Below are 27,715 nucleotides of genomic sequence, written 5' to 3'. Positions count from 1 at the left end.
AGTATGTTAAACCGTTTGAGTAAACAGATTGCCTTTACTTAAACCATGTAAGTTTTAAAACTTTGCAATTATGTAATCAAGTGATTAATTAAGTACTGATTGAGCTTTAGTGATGAACAGCTGCTGTTAACAAACAGCATCACCAGCTCCACTTATTAATAACCAGACTGACTTTATTTCTGTCAGACGTCTACAGAAGATCTTATTGAGAATTAACTAAGGTTTAGATGTTGATTTATTGTTTCATTTGAAGTAACCATGTTAGAGATCAGTGTTTGCTTTAGTTGGGCTTTTGACCCTTGATTTTTGTCTTAGATTATTTTGTTTTGGATGTTGTAACCATGTGTTTTTGAAACATGTTTGTTATAACCCAAAAAAACCCAGAGAAAATATGATCAGGTATTTGTTGTTATACAGCATATTGGTAATGATAATCATCAATTATACAGCTGCTCAGAGTTCAAAATCTTACTAAATAAGTGTTCTATAGTTAGTTCAGTTGATTACAATGAAAGCCATTCAAAAAGTCAGTGGTTCTTTCATAATCAGTTAATATAAAGGCATTTCCAAACAGTTTGGTCTTCTATGGTGTTTACTAGTCACACACAGACATCAATAATCAGAATATGAACCTCAACAATGGTTACGAAAAAAAATAAAAAAACATGCTGCAATGCATGCTGGGTACAATTGTAGTACAAAACTCATCCATGGCTCCCAGCATGCTCTGCTGCTTTGTTTTTTTTTTTTTTTTTTTTTTTATGGTCACCATTGTTGAGGTTCATATGCTGATTATTGATGTCTGTGTGTGACTAAGTGACATCATAGAAAACCAAACTGTTTGGAAAGTTCTTTATATTAACTGATTATCACAGAACCACTGGCTCTTAGAATCACTTTTACTGTAATCAATCAAACTAATTACACAACACTTATTTCATCAGAGATTAGACTCCGAACAGTTCAATAATCAATGATTATCATCACCAATATACAGTATAACAACCAACATCTAGGTACAGGTTAGATAAAAAAAAAAAAAATGCTAACCTCAATGCAGTGTAAGTTGCTTTGGATAAAAGCAGCTTCTAAGAGTGTGAGTGTGTGTATAACACCTGATGATATTTTCTTTGGGATTTTGAGTTACAACAAATGGTTACAACAGCCAGAGAAAAACTAAGACAGAAATCAAGTGTCAAGAGCCCAACTAAAGCAAACACTGATCTCTAACATGGTTACTTTAAATGAAAACATAAATCAACATCTAAACCTTAGTTAATTCTCAATCAGATCTTCTGTAGACGTCTGACAGAAATAAAGCCAGTCTGGTTATTAATAAAGTGGAGCTGGTGATGCTGTTTGTTGGGTTGTTTAATCAGATCTTGAGAGATTTAATGTATTTTATTTCAGTTTATTTTATCTAAGGCTGTGTCTGAAGTCAGTTGTAGTTCTTGTGTTTCTCTTTTTTTCAGTGATTCTGTTTGTTAACAGCAGCTGTTTCATCACTAATGCTCAATTATCACTCAATTAATCACTTAATTATTTAATTGCAATGTATATCTTCTTTCAGTGAACTCAACTGAATTAAGTTCAGAGTACTCACAACTATTAGTTTTAAAACTTAAATGGTTTAAGGCAATCGGTTTCCTCAAACGGTTTGAGTTAACATAACTTGTCATGTTTTAGTGAGGCTGTGTCTGAAGTCAGTTTGTAGTTCCTTTCTCTCTTTTTCTTCAGTAATTCTGTGTTGTTAACAGCAGGTGTTCATCACTAATGCTCAATTATCACTCAATTAATCACTTTAATTTCTTAATTGCAATGTATATCTTCTTTCAGTGAACTAATCTGATTTAAGTTGAGAGTACTCATAACTGTTAAGTTTTAAAACTTAAATGGTTTAAGGCAATCGGTTTCCTCAAACGGTTTGAGTTAACATAACTTGTCATGTTTTTTAGGATATTTGTTTACACAAAAGGTTTGAGTTACGTTACTTGTCGGGTTTTACAGTGTGTTAGTTTTAAATCTTAAATGGTTTAAGGCAATCGGTTTCATCAAACGGTTTGAGTTAACATAACTTGTCATGTTTTTAAGGATATCTGTTTACTCAAACGGTTTGAGTTAAGTTACTTGTCGGGTTTTACAGTGTATGAAGGTTTTAGAGTATTTGTGATTATTGAATTTGTTATTATTGTGTTAAAGGATATACTGGAATGGGGTGTGAAGGAGCAAGGCAATAGATCTATTTGTGCATTTATAACAAGAACAGGACAGATGAGGAGAATATGATGTAATGAAAAATACAGGGTGATAATTTCAGATGGCATTAGTGCAATGCTTTTGGATGCAAGGTCAGTGAAAGTCAGTGGAACAAAAACAGCAGTGTGACTGTACTGTTACTAGAACATGAGTAGTGAATAGCCACCGGCATATGACAAAATGATTGATGAGTTTGACCTTTGACCTAATAATTATGTCCATATGTGCCCTTTGACATTATAATAATTTCCTTATGCGACCCCGGTGTGCGTGAAATTCATCTGTCATCCTTTGAGCTCCGGCGGCTGAAATGTGTTGTTTGCTCAGTGACCATGTGATGAATGTGATCCCCGAAGAATGTGTTTGTAGATTTTATGGAACATTCCCATATCCGGACTCATCTGCGGACGTGTCTGTGTGTGGTATGTGACCACTTTATCAGTTTGCTCGCACTCTCTCTCTCTGTATGGGGGCTGTGATTAAAACAAGGACGTGTTGATGAAGAATAAACAGAATAAACAGTTTTAACAGATCATGAGATTGTATCACAATGCTTCGCGCGCACTCTCTCTCTGACTCTCTCTGTTGAGTGAGCGGATGCGAGACTGGGAGCGTGGTTTGGTGTGAGTGCTCTTTTCGCTCTGTTTTTTCTATTCTTTTGTTTAGTTTTATTTAAGATATTTGGTTATTTCTGGTGGTATAGTTTAAGTGGTTTAGTTTTGGTGGCAGCGACAACTGGTGTAACCGGGAGTCATGCCGGTAAGTGGAGTTGGAAGCATGGGGCTAAAAACGGTCACACGCCGACATGCGTTTAAACTTTGTCCGACTATAGAATGTTCTGTGGAAGAATGTGCTTTGGCAGTCGGGGAGATTGTTGGTTTCGACAGCATTAAATCCGCATCTAGAATGAACAATGGAGTTGTGATTTTTGTGGATAGTTTTGATAAAGTCACAACCATTGTTGAACAAGGTGTAAGAATTAAAGTTATCTTTGTTCAAGCGGTGCCGCTCGTTAGTCCGTCAAAAAAGATTGTTTTGTCGCAAGTCCCTCCATTCATTAGTAATGAAATGCTAGAGAGGGAACTGATTAGACATGGACAGTTAATGTCGCCAATTAGAGTGATTTTTCTCGGCTGTAAATCTCCGCAATTGAGACATGTTCTTTCTTTTAGATGGCAAGTTTTTATGATATCAAAGAACAACATTGAAGAGTTAAATTTAGTGTTAAAGTTCAGAGTGGATGATTATGACTACAATGTTTATGTAATGTGGCATGGAGGGCCATCTCATACGTGCCTGCCCAGAAAAAGTAGTTACTGCAAACATAGAACAGGGTGAGTCAAGTAAATCTCAGAGACAAAAGGGAAATAAATCATATGATTTTGTGGAATTGAGTGTCATGTGTTACTTGAGAGTGAAACAAATGAAATTCAGGCACAAAAATGGGACGAGTCAAATAGAGCTCAAGGGAAAAAAAACAGAATTAACTAAATGGTTCTCAGGGTCTAAAACATAGTGAGTCAAATGAAACTCAGGGACAAAAATTGGCCGAATCAAATAAATCCCAGGGACAAAAACAGAATGAAAAAGTGGTCCTCAGGGGAAAAAAACAAAATGAACTAAATGATTCTCAAGAACAAAAAAGAAATGAGTCAAACGAGTTTCAGGGACAAAAACAGAATGAATTGTAAGTAGTTGTTGAAGTTTCTGTTGAAGATGGTCCTCAGTGTGATATTGACATTGAAATGGAAGCCAGTACTAGCATTCAGAAGGAAGTGGATGAGGTAGGATGTTCTTTGGTTGAAGAAAGTGAGATGTTTGTAGATGATAAATCTATTAAAGATAAGGATAGGAAAAGAAAAAATAGAGATGGTTGTAAATTTGCTGTCAAAATGAAAACATTTCCTCTTCATGAATGTTCTCAGACTTTTGACAGTGATGTTGAGGTAGACTCTGAAGATTCATTAGCTTCATCGCAGTCTTTGCCCCCCTTAAAAAGTGGCTATTCAATTTTGAGCATTAAGAATTTTCTCAAGAATACTAAAGGAGCTAGGAATTTGGAATTTGAGAAAGTGTTTTCTGATTTACAACTCTTCATTAATTCCATAAGTCATTTTCAAAAATGTTCTGAAAGTAGAGGAGAGAAAGTTTTCACTGATCAAGAGATTTGTCATTTAAAGAAACTTGTTTTGAAAGCCAAAAGACAACTAGAAGATGGCGAATATGGAGACATTGACTTTCTTGAAAATTTTAAGTGGTGTTATTAGAGATTGTAAAGAAAAAGTTTTTTTATTTATAGATGGGGATTGGAATTGTACAGAAAATAGACTTGATAGAAATCATGTTGAGCCTCATTCTGCTTCTCGTACTTGTTTGATTCAATTGTTAGAGACCCATGAATTATGTGATGTATGGAGAGGGTTACATTGTAACCAAAGTGAGTATACCTGGACTCATTGTAAAGACAATGGATTGTCCATGGCCAGACTTGATCGTTTTTATTGTTTTAAATATCAGTTTAAAGTTGTTAAAAACTGTTTTATTAGCCCTGTTGGGTTTTCGGATCATTCACTTGTTGTAATTTGTGTTTTCCTAAAATGTGTAAACCCCAATAGTGCCTACTGCCATTTTAATACAGCTTTATTAGAAGATAAAAATTTTAAAGAAATCTTTGTATCATTTTGGAAAATTATCAAAATACAAAAAATGAATTTATGTCCTTACAACAGTGGTGGGACTTTGGAAAAGTCCAAACAAAGCAGTTGTGTCAACAATATAATTGTAATGTTACCAAAGTCTTGATGAAGTCAGTGAAAGCGCTGGAATCTGAAGTGGAAGAACTCCAGCGTTAAGTATAAGCAAAAGTGATTTGTCACCAATGTTTTTGTTATGAAGGTACCCTTAAAAACCTGACAAGGTAGGTTTACTCAAACCGTTTGAGGAAACCGATTGCCTTAAACCATTTAAGTTTTAAAACTTAATAGTTGTGAGTACTCTGAACTTAATTCAGTTGAGTTCAGTGAAAGAAGATATACATTGCAATTAAGTAATTAAGTGATTAATTGAGTGATAATTGAGCATTAGTGATGAACACCTGCTGTTAACAAACAGAATTACTGAAGAAAAGAGAGAAAGGAACTACAACTGACTTCAGACACAGCCTCACTAAAACCTGACAAGTTATGTTAACTCAAACCGTTTGAGGAAACCGATTGCCTTAAACCATTTAAGTTTTAAAACTAACAGTTATGAGTACTCTGAACTTAATTCAGTTGAGTTCACTGAAAGAAGAAATACATTGCAATTAAATAATTAAGTGATTAATTGAGTGATAATTGTGAATTAGTGATAAATAGCTGCTGTTAACAAACAGAATTACTGAAGAAAAGAGAAACACAAGAACTACAACTGACTTCAGACACAGCCTTAGATAAAATAAACTGAAATAAAATACATTAAATCTCTCAAGATCTGATTAAACAACCCCACAAACAGCATCACCAGCTCCACTTATTAATAACCAGACTGACTTTATTTCTGTCAGACGTCTACAGAAGATCTTAATGAGAATTAACTAAGGTTTAGATGTTGATTTATGTTTTCATTTGAAGTAACCATGTTAGAGATCAGTGGTTGCTTTAGTTGTGCTCTTGACCCTTGGTTTCTGTTTTAGTTTTTTCTTTGGCTGGTATAACCATTTGTTGTAACTCAAAAGCCCAGAGAAAATATCATCAGGTGTTATATACACACTCACACTCTTAAAAGCTGCTTTTATCCAAAGCAACTTACAGTGCATTCAGGTTATCAATTTTTTTTTTAATCAAACCTGTACCTAGATGTTGGTTGTTATACTGTATGGTGATGATAATCATTGATTATTAAACTGTTTGGAATCTAATCTCTGATGAAATAGGTGTTGTGTAATTAGTTCGATTGATTACAGTAAAAGTGATTCTAAGAGCCAGTGGTTCTATGATAATCAGTTGATATAAATAATTTTAAAAACAGTTTGGTTTTCTCTGGTGTTATGTAATCACACACAAACATCAATAATCAGCATATGAACCTCAACAATGGTGACCATAAAAAAAATAAAAAAAAAATAAAAAATGCAGCAGAGCATGCTGGGAGCCATGGATGAGTACTACAATAGTACCCAGCATGCATTGCAGCATGTTTTTTTTTTTTTTTTTTTTCGTAACCATTGTTGAGGTTCATATTCTGATTATTGATGTCTGTGTGTGACTAATTGACACCATAGAAGACCAAACTGTTTGGAAAGTCCTTTATATTAACTGGTTATGAAAAAAACACTGACTTTTTGAATGGCTTTCATTGTAATCAACTGAACTAACTATAGAACACCTATTTATTAAGATTTTGAACTCTGAACAGCTCCATAACTGATGATTATCATCACCAATATGCTGTATAACAATCAATACCTGATCATATTTTTTTCTGGGTTTTTTGAGTTATAACAAACATGTTTCAAAAACACATGGTTACAACATCCAAAAAAAAAAAATAATCTAAGACAGAAGTCAAGGGTCAAGAGCCCAACTAAAGCAAACACTGATCTCTAACATGGTTACTTCAAATGAAACAATAAATCAACATCTAAACCTTTGTTAATTCTCATTAAGATCTTCTGTAGACGTCTGACAGAAATAAAGTCAGTCTGGTTATTAATAAGTGGAGCTGGTGATGCTGTTTGTTAACAGCAGCTGTTCATCACTAAAGCTCAATCAGCACTTAATTAATCACTTGATAACATAATTGCAAAGTTTTAAAACTTACATGGTTTAAGTAAAGACAATCTGTTTACTCAAACGGGTTGAGTTACTGTGACTTGTCAGGTTTTACAGTGGGACTCTTAGCTGAGGCCACAAAGGATCAACGTTTTTTTTAAGCTCTTGAGGTTAAGAAGTCTGTGCTAACTAACTTGTTAGGGGTATCAGCACAGGGGGCTCTGATTAGGTCCCGTTTTAAGAATATAATGGAAATGGATGTTCCATCACACTTTCTTTTTTTTTTTTTGATTGGAGCAAAAGAATGGTTAAAAAAGATTCATTCATAGTTTAAAATCTGACTTTGGGCATGTGTTGTCTGATCATGCTGCTATTCATAAGCACGCTGTTGGTTTTTATAATAATTTGTATAAATGTGAGCAAGTGATAGCTCAGAGTTTTTATACGGGTCTTCCCCAGTAGAAAAACTGCTGGTTTAGATGGTTTACCTGTTGATTTTTATTAATTAATAATTAATAAAATTTATTTATTAAAAAACCTAATGTCGGACATGAACGACAAATTTTTTCAGCATGTTAAGAAATGCTTTAATGTTCTGTGCTGATGGAAATATAATCATGGGAGCCGATTGGAATTGTACTGAGAATTTCACTATTGATTGCACAAATGAAGAACCTCACCTTCAGTCTTCATCTCAATTATCAAAAATAGTTCGAGAAGTAGACCTTTTAGATATGTGGCGGATCAAACACCCACACTGTTAAAAATCGCTGTAAAAAACGGCCAAATTTTGACAGTAACATTCTGTTTTCCATTAAAACAGTGCATTCTGGGTAATATTTGTCATTTTCGAGAAAGTAGCCTGCTGCTATATATCGTGAATTAACAACGTTCAAAGTCGACACTCAGAGGCTGTGTTTCAAATCACACCCTACACCCTCATTCACTTTTCCCTACATGAGTTTACTAATATAGTCCACCTGACAGAGAGAATGAAAACTAATGAGTGAATTCAGACAATGATGAACAGCTGCTGTTAACGAGCAAAATCACTGAAGAAAAGAGAAACAAGACAAACACAAGAACTACAACTGACTTCAGCCACAGCCTTAGATGAAATCAACTGAAGATTTAAACAATCAACAAACAGCTTTACCACCTTCACTTATTACTAACCAGACTGACTTTATTTCTGTCAGACATCTACAGAAGATCTTATTGAGAATAAACAACAGTTTAAATGATGCTGTTTTATTGTTTCGTTTGACGTTACCATTGTGGAGATGAGTGTTTGCTTTAGTTGTGCTCCTGACCCTTGACTTTTGAACGTTAGCATTTGTTAAATTGCTATAGTTGTTTTGTTAAGATACAATTATTATAGCAAAATGTTTGTGGAGGGTTAAGTGATGTTGGGGTTTTCTAATAGCCATTATCTGTAATATGCGTTTAAAGTTTTGATGGATTAAATGATGTAATTGTTTGAGTGTTAAATACATATATTTTTTTTTTGTGATTTGAAGTTATGAGCTTGATCAGTAGTTTAACGAATGAAAGAAAAATTATTTAATAAGTTTTTAGGTTTTTTTTGTTTTTGATTTTTATTTTGATTAACATTTGATTAGAGATCTAAGGGATAAGTATATGAATCTCAACAATGGTGACAATCAAAAGCTTCATTATGCAATGCATGCTGGGTACCACCCATTTCTCCCAGCATGCATTACAGCATGAATAAATTATACTGCTCATTTGTCCACTTGTTTCCTTGGATTCTTACTGTGTTTTATTTTTGCTTTTGTGTTGAGCTTTAGTAGCATGTTTTGTGATGTTCAGAACTGATCTGTTTATATATTTTTTTGGATTGTCACCATTGTTGAGATTAATATTCTGATTATTGACTTGTCAGTCTAAACTACAATAAAGCTTTTAATTGTTTTCAATTGAGTGTTGTGTTTTTACAGTCTTTCATAACTGATTGCTTGGCAGTGCTTGTTTTTCTGTTTTAGTAACAATGCTCAGTATGAGAAGGAGCACCGGATAAAATCAGTGAATCTGAAGCAAAAGAACAATGCTCTTATCAATCTACAAAACGACAATACAAGATTTTTTTTTTTGCTTGAATTATTTTTTGCCATAACAAACGCGTTTCAAAAACACATAGTTACAGCAGCAAAAGTGAACATTAAAAAGTCAAGGTTCAAGAGCCCAACTAAAGTGAACACTGATCTCAACCATGGTAGTGAACAAAAAAGAAGAACAACATCTAAACCTCTGTAACTCTCAGTAAGATCTTCTGCAGATGTTTCACAGGAATAAAGTCACTCTGGTAATAATTGAGGCTGGTGAAGCTGTTTTAGCAGTTGTTTAATCAGATCTTGAGAGATTTAATGTCTTTCATTTCAGTTGATTTCATCTAAGGCTGTGTTTGAAAATTGTATTTCTTGTGTTTCTCTTTCATTCACTGAATCCGTTTGTTAATAGCAGGTGTTCATCACTAATGCTCAATCATCAATTAATCACAGAATTATCCCATTAACTTCACTGATTCAGTGTTACTCTAACACTCTGTAGTGTGCACACATTATAAGTGTTCATTTAAAACTGAGGATTTTGGTGTGGGGTTTAAAGGGTTAAAGATATAAGATGACGAAAAAACAGCATGAAACGTAATTTGACAGCAATAAACTGTAATTAATTTACGGCAACAAACTGTAGAAAAACAGTAACATGCTGGCAACCAGAGCTGCCAGTAGATTATTGTTAATTCAAGGGAAAAACAGCAATATACTGTAAAACGTAACAGTCAGGTTTACCAAGCAAAACAAATTTAATTTCACTAAAATATTAGTAAATGTTTATAGAAAAAATGTTATGCAAAGTCATACACTGGTGATGAGAGTAAATACAGAACTCAATCGTATTAATGTGTGATTGCACAAGAGAGATCTGTTAGTTTAATGTAGTTTTGTGGTTCACCATTGTGCTGGAGAGTAGAGCCTGTGCTTCACTCAATGATTATCCACAAACACTGATCTTCTGCTGCTTTATATAAAGACAGTAAATGTGGAGTTGCTGATTCAGTGACAATCTATTTGCTATGCATTTTAGTACATAAATGTGTACTATTGTTAGTTGATGACATTCTACAAAGATTTGAGTAAAAGTCATGCTTTGTTTGATTGCACTTTCATTGTTTGCAATTTTATATTAAAAATTATTTCTTTTTAGTGGACACAAATGACATAAGTTCACTGGACTAACACCATCTAAACAGTAGTTTTTGTTGTTGTTGTTTTTAACTTGAATGGTTTGAAGCAATCGGTTTCGCAAATGAAATGAGTTACAACATGGTATAATAACGGTAACATACTGTAAAAATGAAGAGCTGTAAATTAACTGTAGAGAGCTGTAAATTAACAGTACAATGCTGGCAACCACAGCTGCCAGTAGATTACCGTTATTTTACAGCGCAATTTTTTACAGTCCACAAGTGAGAAAATATACTTGGATTAAAATAACAGATAATAGAGTCAGTGCTGCTCGCTTGGATAGGATATATATGTCCAATCATCTTAATAGTCGGAGTATTGATTGTTTTATCACTCCAGTAGGGTACACAGATCATCATTTGGTTTCTCTTACTATAAATATGTCCAAGTGTATAAAGAAGTCATCTTATTGGCATTTTAACACTAAATTGCTTCAGGATCTTAATTTTTTTAAACATTTTGAGATTTTTTTGGCAACAGTGGAGATTGTGTAAAGGCACTTTTGAAAATTTAAAACAGTGGTGGGAAATAGGGAAAACAAACATTAAAATGTTTTGTTTGCAACATACTGCTAATTCCACTATTAAATCAAGATTAATTATTCAGTCAATTGAAAAGGACATATAAAATATGGAGGTGGATCTTATTAATAGATATGATTCTAATCTGTTTAACAACCTGCAAGAAAAAAAAAGAAGGGAGAAGGTTGAAGGGAGCTCTTGTAAGGTCTCGGATTGTCTCTATTAATGACATGGATGCTCCTAGTGCTTATTTTTTTAATTTGGAGCACAAAGTGGCACAACAGAAACAGATGTCATGTCTTCGCCTTCCTGATGGGAGGGTGACCAATAATATTACAGAGATGAGGCATCATGCAGTGGATTTTTATTCCAATCTCTATGCTGCTGAACAATGTGATGCTGACTGTGCCAAACAGCTAATTCAAGACTTGCCTCAAATAGACTCGGACTCTAAGACTGATTTGGACACTGAACTTTCTCTTCAAGAGCTCACTACCGCAGTTGGTCAGCTTGGTATTGTACGATCTCCCTGTATTGATGGGTTTCCCTCTGAATTTTACAAGCATTTTTGGAACTTTATTGGACAAGACTTATATGAGGTTTTCTGTGAATGTAGTAAAGATGGTTGTTTGCCTATATCTTGTCAATGTGCTGTGCTGTGCTTTTTTGTATTACCAAAAAAGGGAGATTTATCTTTTTTAAAAAATTGGAGACCTGTTGCATTACTGACCACTAATTACAAATGTCAAGAATCTGGTTATAGGGTGTTTTATCTTTTTTGGAGAATTTGGGTATTGTTGCATTGCTGACCACTGCCCCAAGCAGTTTTACGCCCCTGTTGTTCCTCATGCGTCCAGTAGGGGGAGAAGGACATACGGCGAATAACACTATATGGGGAGGCTGCAGACCTATGACCTACTGTAAAATGTATTATTTATATTTATTTATAAACTGTTTTTATATACAGGAGACTGACTGATATATGATGTTGTGAATTTATATTAAGCTATATTTAGATATTAACCATATTTAGGCCATTAGACATACAGTACTGTGTAATCATTTGCATCCTAAATGAAATATCTGCTGTACAATTCACAATTGGTCGTCATACAGCTACAAAACATGTCCTACATAGCATTTTATGAAGACAAACACAATGTAACCCTTTTCTAAAATTCCAAGGGTCATTTAAAAGAAAGAGACAATATTGTTGTTCACAAAAATATTTATTAACACCATGACTTATTTCTTCCTGTAGATTCTGCATGACTCCTGTAGACTCTCCTATGGCTTGCCACTCTTCTTTAATTGTTTTTTTATCCTGCTGTCAAAGTGCTCCCGCTCACTGATAAAAATAAATAAAGCAAAAGTTGCATAGTGGTAGAAACAATGGTTAATTATAAATATTTCCTTTATAGGATCCTTACAGTACCTTGCGTCAATGACAGGTCCTCGCAGGAATTTCTCCTCAGCCTCCATGATGGACACATGTTCCACAACAGCAAGAGCACAGATGATGGACTACCAGAGAAAGAATTGAGATTTATCACTGCCCAAATAAGCCAAGCATCATTTTGCATGTTTAGTTTTTTGTTGTTGTTGTTTTTTTTTTTTTACAACAAAATCAAAAGTGCCTTTTCTATATTAAGCACAAAACTATTATTTTTAGCGCAATGGTCTAACATTATGGATAAACTATTTGACATTAAAAACAATGTGAATATGACACCATGCAGAGCACAACTAACACATTAGTCCTACCTCTGGAAAAAGGACATCCATAATAAATCTGATCTGGTCACTGTGTGGTGTGTGTGGGTGTACTGTTCAGAATTGAAGTCAGGTGAGTGTAGATAATATCAATTTGTTCCTGATCTTCAATGAACAATGGCACAGGCACTTTCTTTATGGAACACTTGGAAAAAGTGTCAAGCCACTGTGATTTTTTTTGTCCACTGATGATGGACTGTGCAGAGAAAATTGAAAATGACATTAAAAACATTTCCATGTATGTGTAAGTTGTTTATTTACTAGACAAGCTATTGGTTAAGAATTCAGTTTTAAAAAATGCATTCTTGATGTATGTACCTGAATGTGGTTATCGGTACCTCTTGCCACAATGAAGTCCACCAGAGCCTGGCTGGACAACTTTCGGTTCCTACTGGCAACAACATGTTGTGGTAGGTCATGTGTTAGTCCTGGAAAACTCCTGTAAAGTGGTCGTAATGTCCCTTCAGTCAGGCATCTTGCCTCCTCTGTCCAGTGGGCGAACCTTTTCCCATGCCTTTTAAAAAAGAAAAAAAAATCTACATTGTTGGCCCCCAATAGGACACCTCTTGTTGTGGACAATAAACAGGCTGCATTGATAATTTAATGTATAATTAAGAATTACATAACCAATGTATAATGTATAAATAATTTAGTAACCTGTAATGCCTCAGTTTGGTCAATTATTTCTACTGACAAGAAAGGAACAAAGAATGAAACACCAAACTGAGATGTAAAGAAACTAATAAACATACCCCTCTGTCTCAAACCGCTCAATTAGACGTAGACACCACCACTCCCTGATTGCAGGCATGTCAAGCTAACAGAAATTGTAATGCCACAGGATTAGTATTTAAGTTGTATTGTTAGAATTTAATGACCAGCAATAAACTTTATAACAACCTTCCAAGGAAGAAAATAGAAAAGCTCACCGAAGTAAAATTGAATGGAGTGTTCAGCACAGTGTAAAGGGCATACTGAAAAAGAGTAAAAATTAATTTCCAGAAAAAAAGAAAGACTGGCTCAATCAAGTACTTTTGCCTCTCGAAATAAATTATTGACCCATCTTTTGAATTGATATCGCATCAATCGTTTATAAATAATAAATGTTGCATCATTACAATACAATCAACAACAATAACTTATTTACATACCTCATTTCGTATCGCTTCAAAAAATGTCTGCCGCTATCATACAGATATGGTCTGCTGTTTTGATGACTAGGCTCATATACTAATATACAGCCTCCCCCTACTGGACGCATGAGGAACAACAGGGGCGTAAAACTGCTTGGGGCGTGTTAATGCTTGGGGCCTATATCTACCGGCTCCAGGTCTGCAGCCTCCCCATATAAGAATCTGGTCTAGGAACTTTCGTTCACCCACCACCAGAGGTCACCCACTCACTAAATGGACTCTTGGACCATACCCACTGTTGCACGTCACCCCGGACTACAGTTCCCATCATCCATTGCACTGATTACACACATACAGCTGAATGCACAGATTACACACACACAGCTGAATCCAATCACACATTCACTATATAACACTCACTCAGATCACTTTCAGACGGCCAAGTATTGTTTAGCCCATGTTGTCTTGTTTTCTCTGTAGTCTTGCCTTTCTGTGTTTCCTCGTGTTGTTATCTTTGCCTGTGTACTTAGGATTACCTCTCTAGTCTCGCCCTGTTGGATGACGTTTGCCATTGACTGACCCACGCTAGTTTACTGGATTGCTCTTGCCTTGTCTGCTACATACCTGTTTGCCTTTGCCTGACCCATGCCCGTTTCTGACCACATCTCCTAATAAAGCTTACAAATGGATCCGCTTGTCTCACGTCCTGTTCAGCCTGTAACAACAAAATTATGTGTAAGTGTCTTGCTAATAGATAAAAAAAATATCTAAACTTGATTGTACAAAAAGATCAAACTTACTGTATCCCAGAGAGGACAATAATGGATAATTTGTTTTTAATTCGGGATATTTTAGATATTTGTAAAAGTTTTGAATTGAAAGTTGGTTTAATTTCTTTAGATCAAGAGAAAGCCTTTGATCAGGTTGATCATGGCTATCTTTTTAATGTTTTAAAAGCTTTTGGTATTAGTGATTCTTTCCTAAATATGGTCAAATTGCTGTATTCCGGTGCTGCTTGCATTGTTAAAGTGGGAGGCGGGCTAAGCCGGCCAATCCCAGTTTCAAGGGGTATCAGACAAGGTTGTCCTTTATCAGGGCAACTTTATAGCATTGTTATTGAGCCTCTTCTTTTGAACTTACGTAGAACTTTGTCTGGGTTTATTTTCCCTGGTTTATCTCAGAGTTCAAGTATTACTGTGAGTGCTTATGCTGATGATGTGACAGTGTTAATCATGAAAGAGACATTAAGGCCCTGGTTAGTGCACTTAATGTGTATGAAAAAGCCTCATCGGCGAAAGTGAACTGGGATAAAAGTGAGGCCTTTTGGGCAGGGCAGTTTTCTGATGAGAATCTTCCACAGTTGCCAGGGGGTCTAGCATGGAAAAAAGAGGGGTTAAAGATTTTAGGTATTTATTTTGGGAAAAGTGAGTTTTAAAAGTTAAAATGGGAGGGTTTAGAGGAAAGAGTGTGTACCCGATTGTCTCGCTGGAAATGGTTGCTACCCCAGCTATCCTATAGGGGAAGAGTTTTGGTTGCTAATAATTTAGTGGCTTCCACTCTTTGGCATAAACTATGTATACTGCAACCACCTACAGGATTGATTCAAAGCATTCAAAGGAGTTTGGTGACCTTTTTCTGGTCAGGACAGCACTGGATTCAAGCAGCCGCTTTGTATCTTCCAGTACAAGAAGGCGGGCAGGGCTTGGTGTTTGTATAGTCCAGGATAATGACTTTTCAGTTGCAAACAGCCCAAAGACTCTTGTTTAATAAAAACTCTTCCTGGATGGACACTGCAACAGCTCTTTTAAGGAGGGCAGGTGGAATGGGGTTTGATAAACATTTGTTTTTAATGCAATTGCAAGAGAAAGAAATGGTGGATCTTCCCCCCTGCCCCTGTTACAGATCTGTGCTGGAGGCCTGGAAGGTTTTTATCGTGTCAAGATCTCCTAATACACCTGCTGGTCATTGGTTGTTAGAGAAACCATTGTTTTTCAACTCCTTTTTATCTTCAAACAAGTTGTCAATAAGCGTTGTGCCTATGTTTTTAGGTTTGGTAGCTTCTCGAATTAGGGTGGAGTATGCATATTACAAGATGGTGGAATCTCTACCAAGGTTTAGAGAACTATGGGGAATAAATGAAGTATTATGTACACTGCATGATAATGAATTGATCTTGAGGTTTTTTAAAATAAAAAAGGGGAGGGGGTGAAAATTATCTATTTTAATTTTTGTTTGTGTTTTTGTAAATCTCCTGTAATAAGTCAATTGTAACAATAAATGTGAATTAATCCTCTCTCTCTCTCTCTCTCTCTCTCTCTCTCTCTTGTTTCAGAGGAATTTGATGAGACGGAATTAGATACGATGATCAAAACTAACTTTTGCTCCATAATGTAGATCATGTAAGAATACCATGATTAAAATAAGAAACTTAGTTATAATATAAACAAGAACCGCTGGACAACAGATGTAAAGGGAGTCTGTTTATTTAAAGTAATATCGCTCGGTCGTGAGATCGATGTAGTGCATCTAAAATGATTTGCCAGCTTATCTGCTTTCTCTCTCCCAGCGGAAACAGAGAGAGGGAGAGAGCGCGAGCAAACTGATAAAGTGGTCACGTACCACACACAGACACGTCCGCAGATGAGTCCGGATATGGGAATGTTCCATAAAATCTAAAAAACACATTCATCAGTGATCACATTCATCACATGGTCACTGAGCAAACAACACATTTTAGCCGCCGGAGCTCAAAGGATGACAGATGAATTTCACGCACACCGGGGTTCGCATATGGAAATTATTATAATGTCAAAGGGCACATATGGACATAATTATTAGGTCAAAGGTCAAACTCATCAATCATTTTGTCATATGCCTGCAGCTATTCACTACTAACATGTTATCTTCATATCATCTGTGAACATCAGGCGATAAAGATGATATTCTAGCATGCAACTACATTCATTTTAAAGTTGTTATGTGTTGATTTCTGGCATCAGATTGGCTCATATTTCGGAGCGTCTCTGAGTCTGTTGGATGTGGACTCTAATGGAGACTCAGATTTCCTGCTGGTCGGAGCTCCATTATTTTACCAGTCTCAGCCGAGGACTGAAGGGAGGCTGTACGTCTACACTTTATCAGAGCAGGTACACACAGATTCATGATTCTCTGAGCAGCTGTTCAGTTTAGGCATAGGGGAAAATGAATCCCCTGACTATACACTGATAAAAAAAAAATGTTTGATATTGTAAAATTTACAGTAAAAACCTGGAAAAATTCTGTTGCATTAAATTTGTGCTGGTGCTGGTCATGTACCAATAAAGATTGTTTTCTTAACTTTCTCTCTCTGTAGTATTTTCAGAAGATACTGAATGTGAGTGAATCAACCACTGGCAGATTTGCTGCATCTGTGGGTTCCCTAAAGGACTTGAATGGAGACGGTCTGTCAGATGTGTCAAGTGGCGCACCGCTGGAGAATGAAGGAGTCGTCTACATCTACCTGGGTGACAGGACGCATGGCATAAACCCTGAACTCACTCCTCAGGTGAGAGTTTGCTGTGCTTCCATCAATCCCAAACGCTGTGTTTGTGCTCACGTTTGAGCCAGAATATAGGGGCATTTGCACCACAAAGCAGAGGTGGGACTTTCAAGTCACATGCAAGTCTTCAAGTCATATACCAAGTCCTCAAAGAGTTAAAGTTAATGAGATAATTAAGTGACTAATTAAATGATGATTGTGCATTAGTGATGAACACCTGCTGTTTCTGAGAATTACAGAGGATCAGATGTTGATGTTTTATTGGTTAAAATCATGCCACCATCATGGAGATCAGTGTTTGCATTACTTGAGCTCTTGACCCTTTCGTTAGCTCAAAGTAATTTGCTTTTAAGCAATTATAATGTTATTTTATAGCAAGTGTTTATGCATTGTCAAATCAAAGCTTGAAGAAGCAGATGAGCTTGCACTTTCTGCCTATAACGCATGATGAATGAACATCATGAAATGGTCTCTCTTTTGTTTATTGATTGAAACTCAGCTATCACTGAACTGAAAACAAAGTCATATTAAACATGCCACCATAATGCTTCAATATTGAAAAAGAGGCTTCTTTTAGATCACGCTTTTATACATGGACACTTATCATATGATCCTCAACAGTGGTGACAATAATTTTTCATACTGCAGTGCATGATGGGAGATTTTACTATAGTGTTACCCAGCATGTATTGCAGCATGAAACATTTTGTTGATTGCCACCATTGTTGAGATTCATATGCTGGTTCTTGATGTCTGTGTGTGTCTAACTTGATCTGGACTATAAAAAAAAAACAATTATGCATTGCATATTTAAAATTCATTCACAGTAACCATTAGAGCAGCTCTTTTTTTTTTTCCACAGGGTTGATTATGCAAATCCTAGACATATAGATACAGAAAGTTACTTTGATTGTAATCAGACCAACTTTTGATTAACATCTCAGCATAAAAAACAGCTAATATCTGCTCACTGTACAGTACTGATCTCCCTGCTTTACAACACTCCATGCATTGTTACAGAAAGATATCTAACCCAGGAGTCAAGGGTCAAGAGCACAACTAAAGCAAACACTGATCTCCATGATGGTGGTACCAATTTTAACCAATAAAACATCAACATCTGATCCTCTGTAATTCTCAATAACAGCAGGTTTTCATCACCAATGCACAATCATCATATAATTAGTCAACTAATTATCTCATTAACTTTAACTCTTTGAGGACTTGGTATATGACTTGAAGACTTGCATGTGACTTGAAAGTCCCACCTCTGCCACAGAGTCCTAAGAACTCCATTTAAGGAACTAGTCAGCATGGAGGTTCCAACAGAACCAATTTCTACCTCGGGCCGTTTTACTGGTTGCATTCACACCGGCAGCAGAATTCTGAAGCGGCCAACAGCAACATCTTTATTTGTGGCACTTACAAACATCAACAGCTGGTGAATGGAGGACACCATGTTCGGAGCTGTTTTTGTTGTGTGTCGTAGGTTTCTTGATAATGGAAATGAAATGTTAACGCACAATTTACACGATTGAAAGATCATGAAAATCTAACTAAATCTCCTATGACAACTTGCAGTGTTACGTATCATAGAGGCTGAGAAAATATGCCGTTATTGCTGTTTTCCATGTTCATGGAGTAAATATTTTTTCACTGCTTTTTAAAAATGGCAGGTAACCGGTGTTTCATATACGTTTGGCCAATCAGCATACACTTACATCACTGGTAGTTCCTATAGAGTTGTTGTAGACCCTACTCTGAAGTAGGAGCTAATTTAGTGCCCCCAAATTGAGTTTCTAGAACTAAAATCATTCCTACTTCCTGCGGTGTGAACACGGCAAAAAGCGAGAACTTCCGCCTATAGTTCTAGGAACTATGAAAATGTTCCTCCGATGTGAAAGTGCCTAAAATTACCAGATAAACAGACAGACACGTCAAGATAAACCTGCACAACGATGAGCCACTGTGACACAGTAGATCTGTGTGTGTGTGTGTGTGTGTGTAGCGGATCCCAGCGCGCTCAGTTCTGCCCGGTCTGCAGCAGTTTGGAGTGTCTCTGTCCGGTCAGATGGACATGAATAATGATAATCTGACAGATATCGTGATCGGAGCACAAGGAGGGATCGTCCTGCTCAAGTACGTCATTCTTTAGTTTGGAGAATAAAATTTATTAAGTGCCAAACTGTCAAATTTATCACATTATTTACAAACAAACAACCTCTTTACCACATCAGTGATCCAGTCGATTTGTCTCACTGTCTGGAATCATGAGTATTGACTCTTTTCTCTCTTCTCAGGGCTCGGCCTGTGATGTCTGTATCTGCGCAGCTCAGTTTCAGTCCAAAGGAAATCAGTCTGAACTACTTTGAATGTCGGGGTAGCAACGCATTTAATGCATTTAATCTCACGTCATGTTTCACGGTGACCGAGAGGACCAGCAGCACAGGTAACATCAATGAAGTTTCAGAGAGCCTCTCTGTCACATGAAGAATATGTCTCACCTCCTCATTTCTTTCAGGATCTCTGGAGAAGAAGCTGAATGTTTCTCTGAATCTGAATGTGGATGTGGTACAAGGAATGACTCGAGGATTCTTCGATCCGATGGATTCGTCGTCCAGTTCTCTGCAGCAGTCCGTCCTGCTGGATTCTGGCTTCTCCTGCTTCAGCTTCTCTATCTTCATGCTGGTACGTGTGCTCTGTCACAGTTTCAGCCGATTACAGAGCTTCAGTCTGATGATGAACATGTTTTTTTCAGCACTGTGTTTTCGACACAGTGAATCTTCTGAAGATACGAATGAATTTCTCACAAACTGAGATGTTGTCTGGAAATTCTGTGGCTGTTCTTGACGTCCACAGCAGGACGGAGGAGTTTGTTGAGGTGAGCCGAGCTTCACACGTCAACTTATACTCTTGTTAGATATACACAGCAAAATCCCCAGTGTTAATTTAACACTCTGAGTGTGGACTCATATAAACACCGAAGTAGTGTTAAAAGTAACACTGAAGCAGTGTTGAAGTTAATGAGATAATTAGGTGTTTGATTGAGTGATGATTGACCATTATTGAAGACACCTGATTTTAACAAGCAGAATCACCAAAGAATACAATCACAATTTGTGTGTCACCATTATAGTGGTCAGTATTAGCTTTAGTTGGGATCTTGATCCTTAAGTGGTTAACTTTAGGTTTTGTGTGGCTGTGGTAACTGAGTTATAACAGACAGATAAACCAGAGGAAATGTGATCATGTGTTGCTGGTTGTGTTTTGGGTCTGAATACTTGAGTTGGTTTGTCTTTATTTATTACATAAGTTAAATGAAAAATACAAGACCTTGCATTTTGACCTAATCAGACAGATGTTTTTAAAAGTTACAGCTACATAATAAATAATTTTTTTTTATTTAGACACACAGACATCAAGAATCAGCGTGAGCATCACAACAATGGTGACCATCAAAAAAGCATGTTATAGCCAATAAAAACTCATCATTTTTGCCGTTTTTATGTGACTTTTTAGTATTTAGTTTTGTGATGTTCAGAGTTGATCTGTTTATCTGAATATGCTGTTTGTCACCATTGTTGAGATTCATACACTGATTCTTGATGTCTGTGTGTGCCTAAAATAATGACTCTTCAAAAAGAAATCAGAACAGTTTGCAAAGGACCCTTACAAAATGTATAGCAAATGCAGACTTTTTCACTGTGGCATCAAAAGTTGTTATATTCAATCAAGGAAATATAACTCAGAGAAAAGACTCTGAATGAGTTCAGTGACTCAAGTCACATAATGATTACATTAAAACATAATCATCACAACCTGATGACTTTTACTCTCGGCTTATCTGTCTGTTATAACTCAGTTATATCAGCCAAACAAAATTTTATGTTAAAAAGTCAAGGGTCAAGATCCCAAGTAAAGCAAACACTGACCACTATAATGGTGACACACAAATGGTGATTTTCTCATTTGGTGATTCTGCTTGTTAACATCAGGTGTCTTCAATAATGGTCAATCATCACTCAATTAATCACCTAATTATCTCATTAACTTCAACACTGCTTCAGTGTTACTTTTAACACTACTTCAGTGTTTATATGAGTCCACACTCAGAGTGTTAAATTAACACTGGGGATTTTGCTGTGTAGTAATGGGAGAAACTGAGCTTTCATAGCTCTGAATCATTTGAACCAATTGCTTAAAATGATGATGATTTAGAGCTGTTTCTCTTAGGTTCCAGTGAAGGTGGAGCTTGTCACTCCAATCAATCAGATAATGTTGATCGTTGGAAGTTTCGTGGGGGGTGGGTTCATCGTGTTCATTATCATATTGGTAGTGCTAGTGAAGGTAAGAACCAATCAGCAGACACCTGATGCCATCATTCACCTCTCACATTCTCAGTCCAATCTGTATGTGTTTGTGTGTATGTGTGTGTAGCATGGGTTTTTTAAAAGGATGCGCCCTCGAGACTTCTTCCAAGTGGATGAAAATGTGACCTTGGTAAAGAAAACATCGGCAAAGACAAAGAGAATGGAGGGATGTAAAATGGAGTGAAAATATTATTTATTTATTGATAATAATACTTATCTTCATCTGTCTTTTTATTTTATTTCAAAGAAGTAACCTTTATAGTGCTAGGTGTGGGCGATACACCGGTACACAAAATAAACACAAAATTTGTCAGCAGGTACAAACTGTAAGATTAATGTCTTTGTCACAATTACACTCACGTGACATTGCATTGCTGTGTTGTCACGAAGGTCTGTCATTTGCATGTGTTTTTAAGCCTTTACAGTTTAAACATTCAAGAAATTTCAACTCATTCAAGCTCAATAAAAGATGTAAAAAAAGCAATTCAGTTCGGTCCTTGTGCACTGTTCCGACAGGTGCTTTTCTGTGTGCACACATGCAGCCAGCTTTCATAGCATCTGAGGACTGCATTGAGCTTTTTTTTGTGGCTAATTGCACTTAAACTGTCAAATACATGCAAAATATGTCATAGCAGTGAGAATTCACATAAACACAGTCAGTTATGTCTTAAGTGAATGTAAAAGCGGATGTGTGTAAATATATATATTCCATTCATTAGGTCTTGAAGTGACAGCAGCCTAATATACCTGATGCTGTCTGTGCCCTTAATCTTAATACAACAACAAAATACAAAGAGAAAATCACTCACTGATCTTGACTGAATAATTTTTTGGCTTTAATGACAATGATTTTTGTATTTTATTCATATAGTGAATAGTGAACAGTGAAGCTCTGCTCTTATTGTATGTTCATGTTTTCTGGAGGTTCAGCGTGTTTTAGCATGTTTAGTTAGTGATATGCAGCATGTGTAGCTGGTTCTCATCTTGTTTTTAATGACTTAACTTGCAGTTTATTTACAGTTACCCAGTTTTATGATATTCATTCTATTAACTTGATTTAATATTATTTTTTAATCATCTTCTGTCTTTTTATGTAACCTTCATACTGAATATTGGCTGTCAATTTAATAAGAGAAATTAGTAATTAATTAATTAAAGAGTAAATAAATGATGTAACTGAATTAGATATTGCTGAGTATGTTTATTGTTAGACATTTTTTATGGCACTATCACAAGACATATATGAAAAATTAACAAAACGCTTTATATTTATTGGAGCTAATTACATGTCCTCACTAAACATCTCAAGATTACAATGACAAAAACACACGGATGAAACACATCATCTTAAGTTAATCAACAGAGAATATGAAACGCAAAATGTACAAATATAAATAAAACTGAAGATAGAGAAGCATTACGTATTTAATCCTAATGGCGTCTTCTACAGATCATATACAGATGTGATTATAGTTCATTTCAGAATGATCTCATTTAACGGTAGGCCTTATTGGTCACGTTGCTCTTACGAGCAGTCGAGCGATTAGCCATTCGCTACTGTTGCGTCGTCGTTGCAATTCTCAGATTCTGTCTTCACTCTGAGCAGTGACGTTGCGGCTGCGCTGTTCCCTGTCGCGGTAGCTGATCGAGTCTCCTCAGCCGGTTGGCATGGCGACTCGTGCACACGCATGTGCTTGGCCAGGTGGTCGGCGCGCAGGAAGACCCGAGGGCAGGAGCTGCAGCCGAAGCGCTTGGCGCCGGTGTGTGTCTGCAGGTGGCGCTGCAGCTCGTCCGAGCGGGTGAAGCGCTTGCCGCAGAACAGCCAGTTGCAGACAAAGGGCCGGTCACCACTGTGCCAGCGCAGGTGCGCTTTGAGGTGCGACGTCTTCACATAGGCTTTCCCGCAGCCAGGGATGTGGCAGTTGTGCAGGTGCTTGCGTTTGTCATCAGAGTTTCCCAGAGACTCGGCGCTCAGGCAGTTGGGACAGCGGCAGGAGGCCTGGCCAGGAGCGCGACTTCCGGCACGACGCTGCGATTTGGGTCGAGCGGAAGCGCCTGTGGCGTCCTGCTGCTCCTCCGAGGAGGCCTGCACCAGCGGCAGCAGATCCTGCACCAGCGGCTCCAGCTTAAAGCCCTCGGGTGGGTAGTGCAGGCCGGAGTGGGCGGAGCACATCTGCGGCTCAGGTGTGTAGGAGCTCATGGAGCCGCCCGGCGCTGGCCCCGCCCCCAGTCCTGCCCCTTGCAGGTCCATCCAGCCTGCAGCTGCTCCGGTGTGCATGTCCCACCAGCCAGACACGCTCACCTCCTCCTGCGGCGGCCCCGCGCGTAACCAGGGGTCATACGGGTGGGCCATGATGAGTGTGTGTGTGAGAGAGACTGTATCACCACATGACAGTTAAAGGCAATCTGAAATCACTGCCTGAACCTGTGGAAACACAAAACACACACAAACGGATCAGTCTGAAGGATTCGTCAAGTGATTCCTGCTTTCTTTGATACCATTTTTCTTGCGCCTCTTTAGTCAATAGTTTAAGGTATAAGCTGTGCATGGCATAATTGTATGAGGTCACCAAAAAACTGAACTGAATTCAGCTGAATTGACCTTATTTTGGACAGGAGAGCAGGTGCAGCAGTTTGTATCTTGAATGCCTAAGGCTTCTGGTGTCATTCGCTTCCAGTAGCCAAACACAAACAGTCAGTCATGCTGCTTGATACTGCAAACTGTGTTGTTATCATATTATTTTAGCTTATTATCATAATCATAAACACAAAACTATTTGAAAACTTTAATTTTAAATGCCAAGTCATGTATTCACAAAAGAAAAAAAAACTTTTAAAACGATAATTTTTTTATTAATACTGCTTAGCATTAAATGAAATGCAATTATTTATAATAAACATTTTTCTCACCTTATCCTATTCTGAACTAAAGTTTTCACTGAGCTTGTTGTAGTGCATTATAGGATTGTCTGACCCTGCCTTAGAAAAAAATGTGCTATCTAAAAAAGGCATAGTTTTTCTTCTCTCTGTTATACAGATCTTGTTAACTAATTTTACTGCAGGCAACATTTACTGTCTTAAAGTTGCATTTTCTCATATTTGTGTCTTTATATTTTGTATATTATTCCTTTTTATATTCTCAAATATGTGCAGATAGCAGGCTTTCATGTCTATAGTTTGGGACTGGCTGTTGCCATTTCATTTTTTTGCAACTGAAGTGTTGATCACCAAAAGAAGAGCACAGCGTCATTGTCTAGCTTTTGGAACAGTCTTCAGGATGGACTAGAAAAGCACTGTCTGTGGTGCTGACGAACTGAGCTGCGGTTTGACTGTCAGCGACTCTAAAGCCGCATCAACGCACAAACCTTAATACACATATGACGTCACTGGAGGGATTTGGTGTGGCCGTTAGTTAATGACCCTACAACAAAATCTGCAGTGACCGCTGTCCTGCTCGGATCCGAAGCTTTCTGCTCCAATCACAAACAGTCCATCCAAATCGCTGTCTGTTGTTGAATGTAATGTCTGCAGCAAACACACATTCACAGTGTACAGTTACTCTGAAAATCTCATCCTGAGTCTGGTGTGCCAGCTAATGTTCACATGAGCTACATTTCCATCCACCCAAATGCTCGTAATCAAACGCCTCCATCGATCCGAACGACCTGAAGGTGGGAAGTAGACCTGAAATAACCAAATCAATACCTAAAAACTAAACATGTCAACACATGAACAAAAATATCTAATCAGCTGGATTCCAAAATATTTTGTGCACACACGTTATGCAGTGATGCACAAGTTTACCAGAACTGTTTAGAATAAGATCTGTGTACATACACACATTTGTAAGATATAAAGCGCATGTTTATTTACGTCTTATGAACTGATCAGTGGAGGCGATTTTACTAAATATCCACTAAAAAAAAAGTTCTGTTGAGTTCTGCGTCAGTTCTACGTTTAGAGATGTCATCAAGGCAAAACGATAAATACGCTAAAAATCAAATTGAATCAGAAACTGAATTTATTAGAAAATTAGTGCATGTAAACATACCTATTCTGAATGGACTGGAGAGGACGAGATTTCAGCGGGAAGTGTCAGCAGGTGAGACTCACCGACCTCAATTAAGTTGTTTTGAGTCGACTAGTTAGACGCCACCTTAATGCATCCGTGATCTCAAAAAACACACACCTCAGCACTAACCACACACACACGCGCTCTCTCTCTCACAGTTTCTCTCTATTAGTGAGCACGTCTCACAGATGCAGTGATATCAATCCCAGTCTCTTCCACACTAAACCTGCTGGAGTCAGACAGAAACACTCTTCAGATGTCCTCGCCACTCACTTCTGCTTTACCACATTTGTGAGGATATTTGAAAACATATGGACCTCGCAAACATCTTACACACACACACACACTCTTGATGATAACAGCTTCTCACTCCCTCACACCTGGATGCGCTATCCCTGACACACACACGCACACACACTCATAAACACACAGTAAACTTGTTTAAACTTGACAGACACATCCGAATTTCATAAACACTTCCAAAGAGATGTGTCAGATAATATATACAGTATAGTGTGTGTGTGTGTGTGTGTGTGTGTGTGTGTGTGTGTGTGTGTGTGTGTGTGTGTGTGTTTGTTTAGATATAATTTTGGGACAAAACTATATCCAGGAGTGACTTGAACTTGACATGACTCCTTCAAAGATATAAACTCTCAATTTAATTCAATATCAATATGCAAAATTCAGAATCATTTATTAGTGTTTAGCCTGGTGTCATTTTAATAGACTTTACAAAAATGATTTTAAGACTTTGATGTGTACAGTGTGTGTGTGTGTGCGTGTGTGTGTGTGTGTGTGTGTGTGTTTATATGAACATGAAGGCTCAGGATTGCAGCTGTAAAGACTGTTGAAAGCCAGAGTGTGTGTGTCTGTGTGTCTGTGTGTCTGTGTGTGTGTGTGTGTGTGTGTGTGTGTGTGTGTGTGTGTGTGTGTGTGTGTGTGTGTGTGTGTGTGTGTGCGGTGAGTGTGTGTTTGTGTGTGTGTGTGTGTTTGTGTGTGTGTGTGTGAGGTGATGAAGTGTTGTTAAGATGAAATACCTCCCACAATCACACTCTCTCTCTCTCTTGAACACACACACACACACACACACTCAATGGTTTTCATACTAAGATAATATTGACTAACTGTACTGAATGTAACACTCAGAAAACCTGCTGACAGCAGATTTAATGCAGAACATTTGGTCTGTTTCTGAGTCTTTCGGATAGAGAAGAGCTCTTTCAGAGTCTTTACAAGACACTTTTCTACAGGAGGACATTTCTGACTAGAGACATTTTAGGCCTCTCGAGTGTGGCCACATCTGTACACACACACACACACACACACACACAGAGTTCAGCATGTGTATATCTGCCATCATCAGCACTAACATCATATCAGCTCATGATGAGCTCATGCATCAACACGCTCTTTATCGAGAGATTTACTGTTTTATTCTCATCACATCAAGATAAATTACAAAAAAAGACTTGAATCTTGAATTGAAATCAAAGCTTCAGTTGACACACTCTCACACTATTATAACAACAATCATGCATTATCATAATAATATGAGTGATGAGAGAGTTTTACCTGCTCAGCGTCTCCTGATGAATGTGACACCACTCTGAAAGCAGCACGAGTTTATGACAGTGAGAGCCCCACCTAACACACACACACACACACACACACAGTTCATTCATACACACTTTCATTGATGCAGCTCTGTCCCTGCCGCACACACACACACACAGACAGTCAGCGCGGCTGCTTGCATGCGTCTCAACATGTCCGAGCGAGACCTCAAACTACCTGAAAGACAGATAGGAAATCACCCCCCCCAGCACACACACACAACAAATATTTTCCCACCGCAGGGAGTTTAAGTCTTTCTTTATTTTATGCTTGATTTGACTGTCTTATTATTTTAGACTTTATAAACTATTTATAAAGTGTTTCATATTCTAACTTGTGCAGCACTTTGAGATGCATTCACTACACAAAAGTTGCTATACAATTGTGTTTTTATTATTATTTAAAAACATTATTAGTA

General features: G+C 37.2%; 2 protein-coding genes and 1 long non-coding RNA gene across 4 annotated transcripts in view; 1 reads left to right on the top strand and 2 right to left on the bottom strand.

The window, feature by feature from the left end:
* The window catches only part of LOC109081260 (integrin alpha-L-like), a 38,966-nt gene extending 17,021 nt beyond the window's left edge, over nucleotides 1-21,945 (top strand). Inside the window, exons 13-20 of the mRNA XM_042717205.1 lie at nucleotides 16,703-16,849; nucleotides 17,056-17,247; nucleotides 19,250-19,380; nucleotides 19,542-19,690; nucleotides 19,763-19,929; nucleotides 20,000-20,122; nucleotides 21,475-21,588; nucleotides 21,679-21,945. Coding sequence (XP_042573139.1) covers nucleotides 16,703-16,849; nucleotides 17,056-17,247; nucleotides 19,250-19,380; nucleotides 19,542-19,690; nucleotides 19,763-19,929; nucleotides 20,000-20,122; nucleotides 21,475-21,588; nucleotides 21,679-21,795 — 1,140 coding nt within the window. The 3' untranslated portion in view covers nucleotides 21,796-21,945. The remainder of the gene's footprint in view (nucleotides 1-16,702; nucleotides 16,850-17,055; nucleotides 17,248-19,249; nucleotides 19,381-19,541; nucleotides 19,691-19,762; nucleotides 19,930-19,999; nucleotides 20,123-21,474; nucleotides 21,589-21,678) is intronic.
* On the bottom strand, nucleotides 12,008-13,860 carry LOC122135949. Of its 2 annotated transcripts, XR_006153803.1 has the most exons (6): nucleotides 13,500-13,860; nucleotides 13,323-13,387; nucleotides 12,889-13,084; nucleotides 12,562-12,766; nucleotides 12,233-12,321; nucleotides 12,008-12,145 (listed from the first exon to the last, which is right to left on the bottom strand). It is a non-coding gene; the product is annotated as an uncharacterized LOC122135949 (long non-coding RNA). The 2 variants fall into 2 exon arrangements; XR_006153802.1 differs by lacking the exon at nucleotides 13,500-13,860 and having other exon boundaries at nucleotides 13,323-13,454.
* Nucleotides 21,946-22,795: 850 nt separating the features above from the next.
* On the bottom strand, nucleotides 22,796-27,409 carry LOC109046526 (transcription factor Sp6-like). The gene is made up of 2 exons (XM_042717209.1): nucleotides 27,256-27,409; nucleotides 22,796-24,036 (listed from the first exon to the last, which is right to left on the bottom strand). The coding sequence occupies exon 2, from the start codon at nucleotides 23,962-23,964 to the stop codon at nucleotides 23,155-23,157; it is 810 nt and encodes a 269-aa protein (XP_042573143.1). The 5' UTR covers nucleotides 23,965-24,036; nucleotides 27,256-27,409; the 3' UTR covers nucleotides 22,796-23,154.
* Between the last annotated feature and the right edge of the window lie 306 nt (nucleotides 27,410-27,715).

This window comes from Cyprinus carpio, chromosome B1, assembly GCF_018340385.1.
Source record: "Cyprinus carpio isolate SPL01 chromosome B1, ASM1834038v1, whole genome shotgun sequence".
NCBI classification, from domain to species: domain Eukaryota; kingdom Metazoa; phylum Chordata; class Actinopteri; order Cypriniformes; family Cyprinidae; genus Cyprinus; species Cyprinus carpio.
This window is presented reverse-complemented; position numbering and strand designations above follow the sequence as displayed.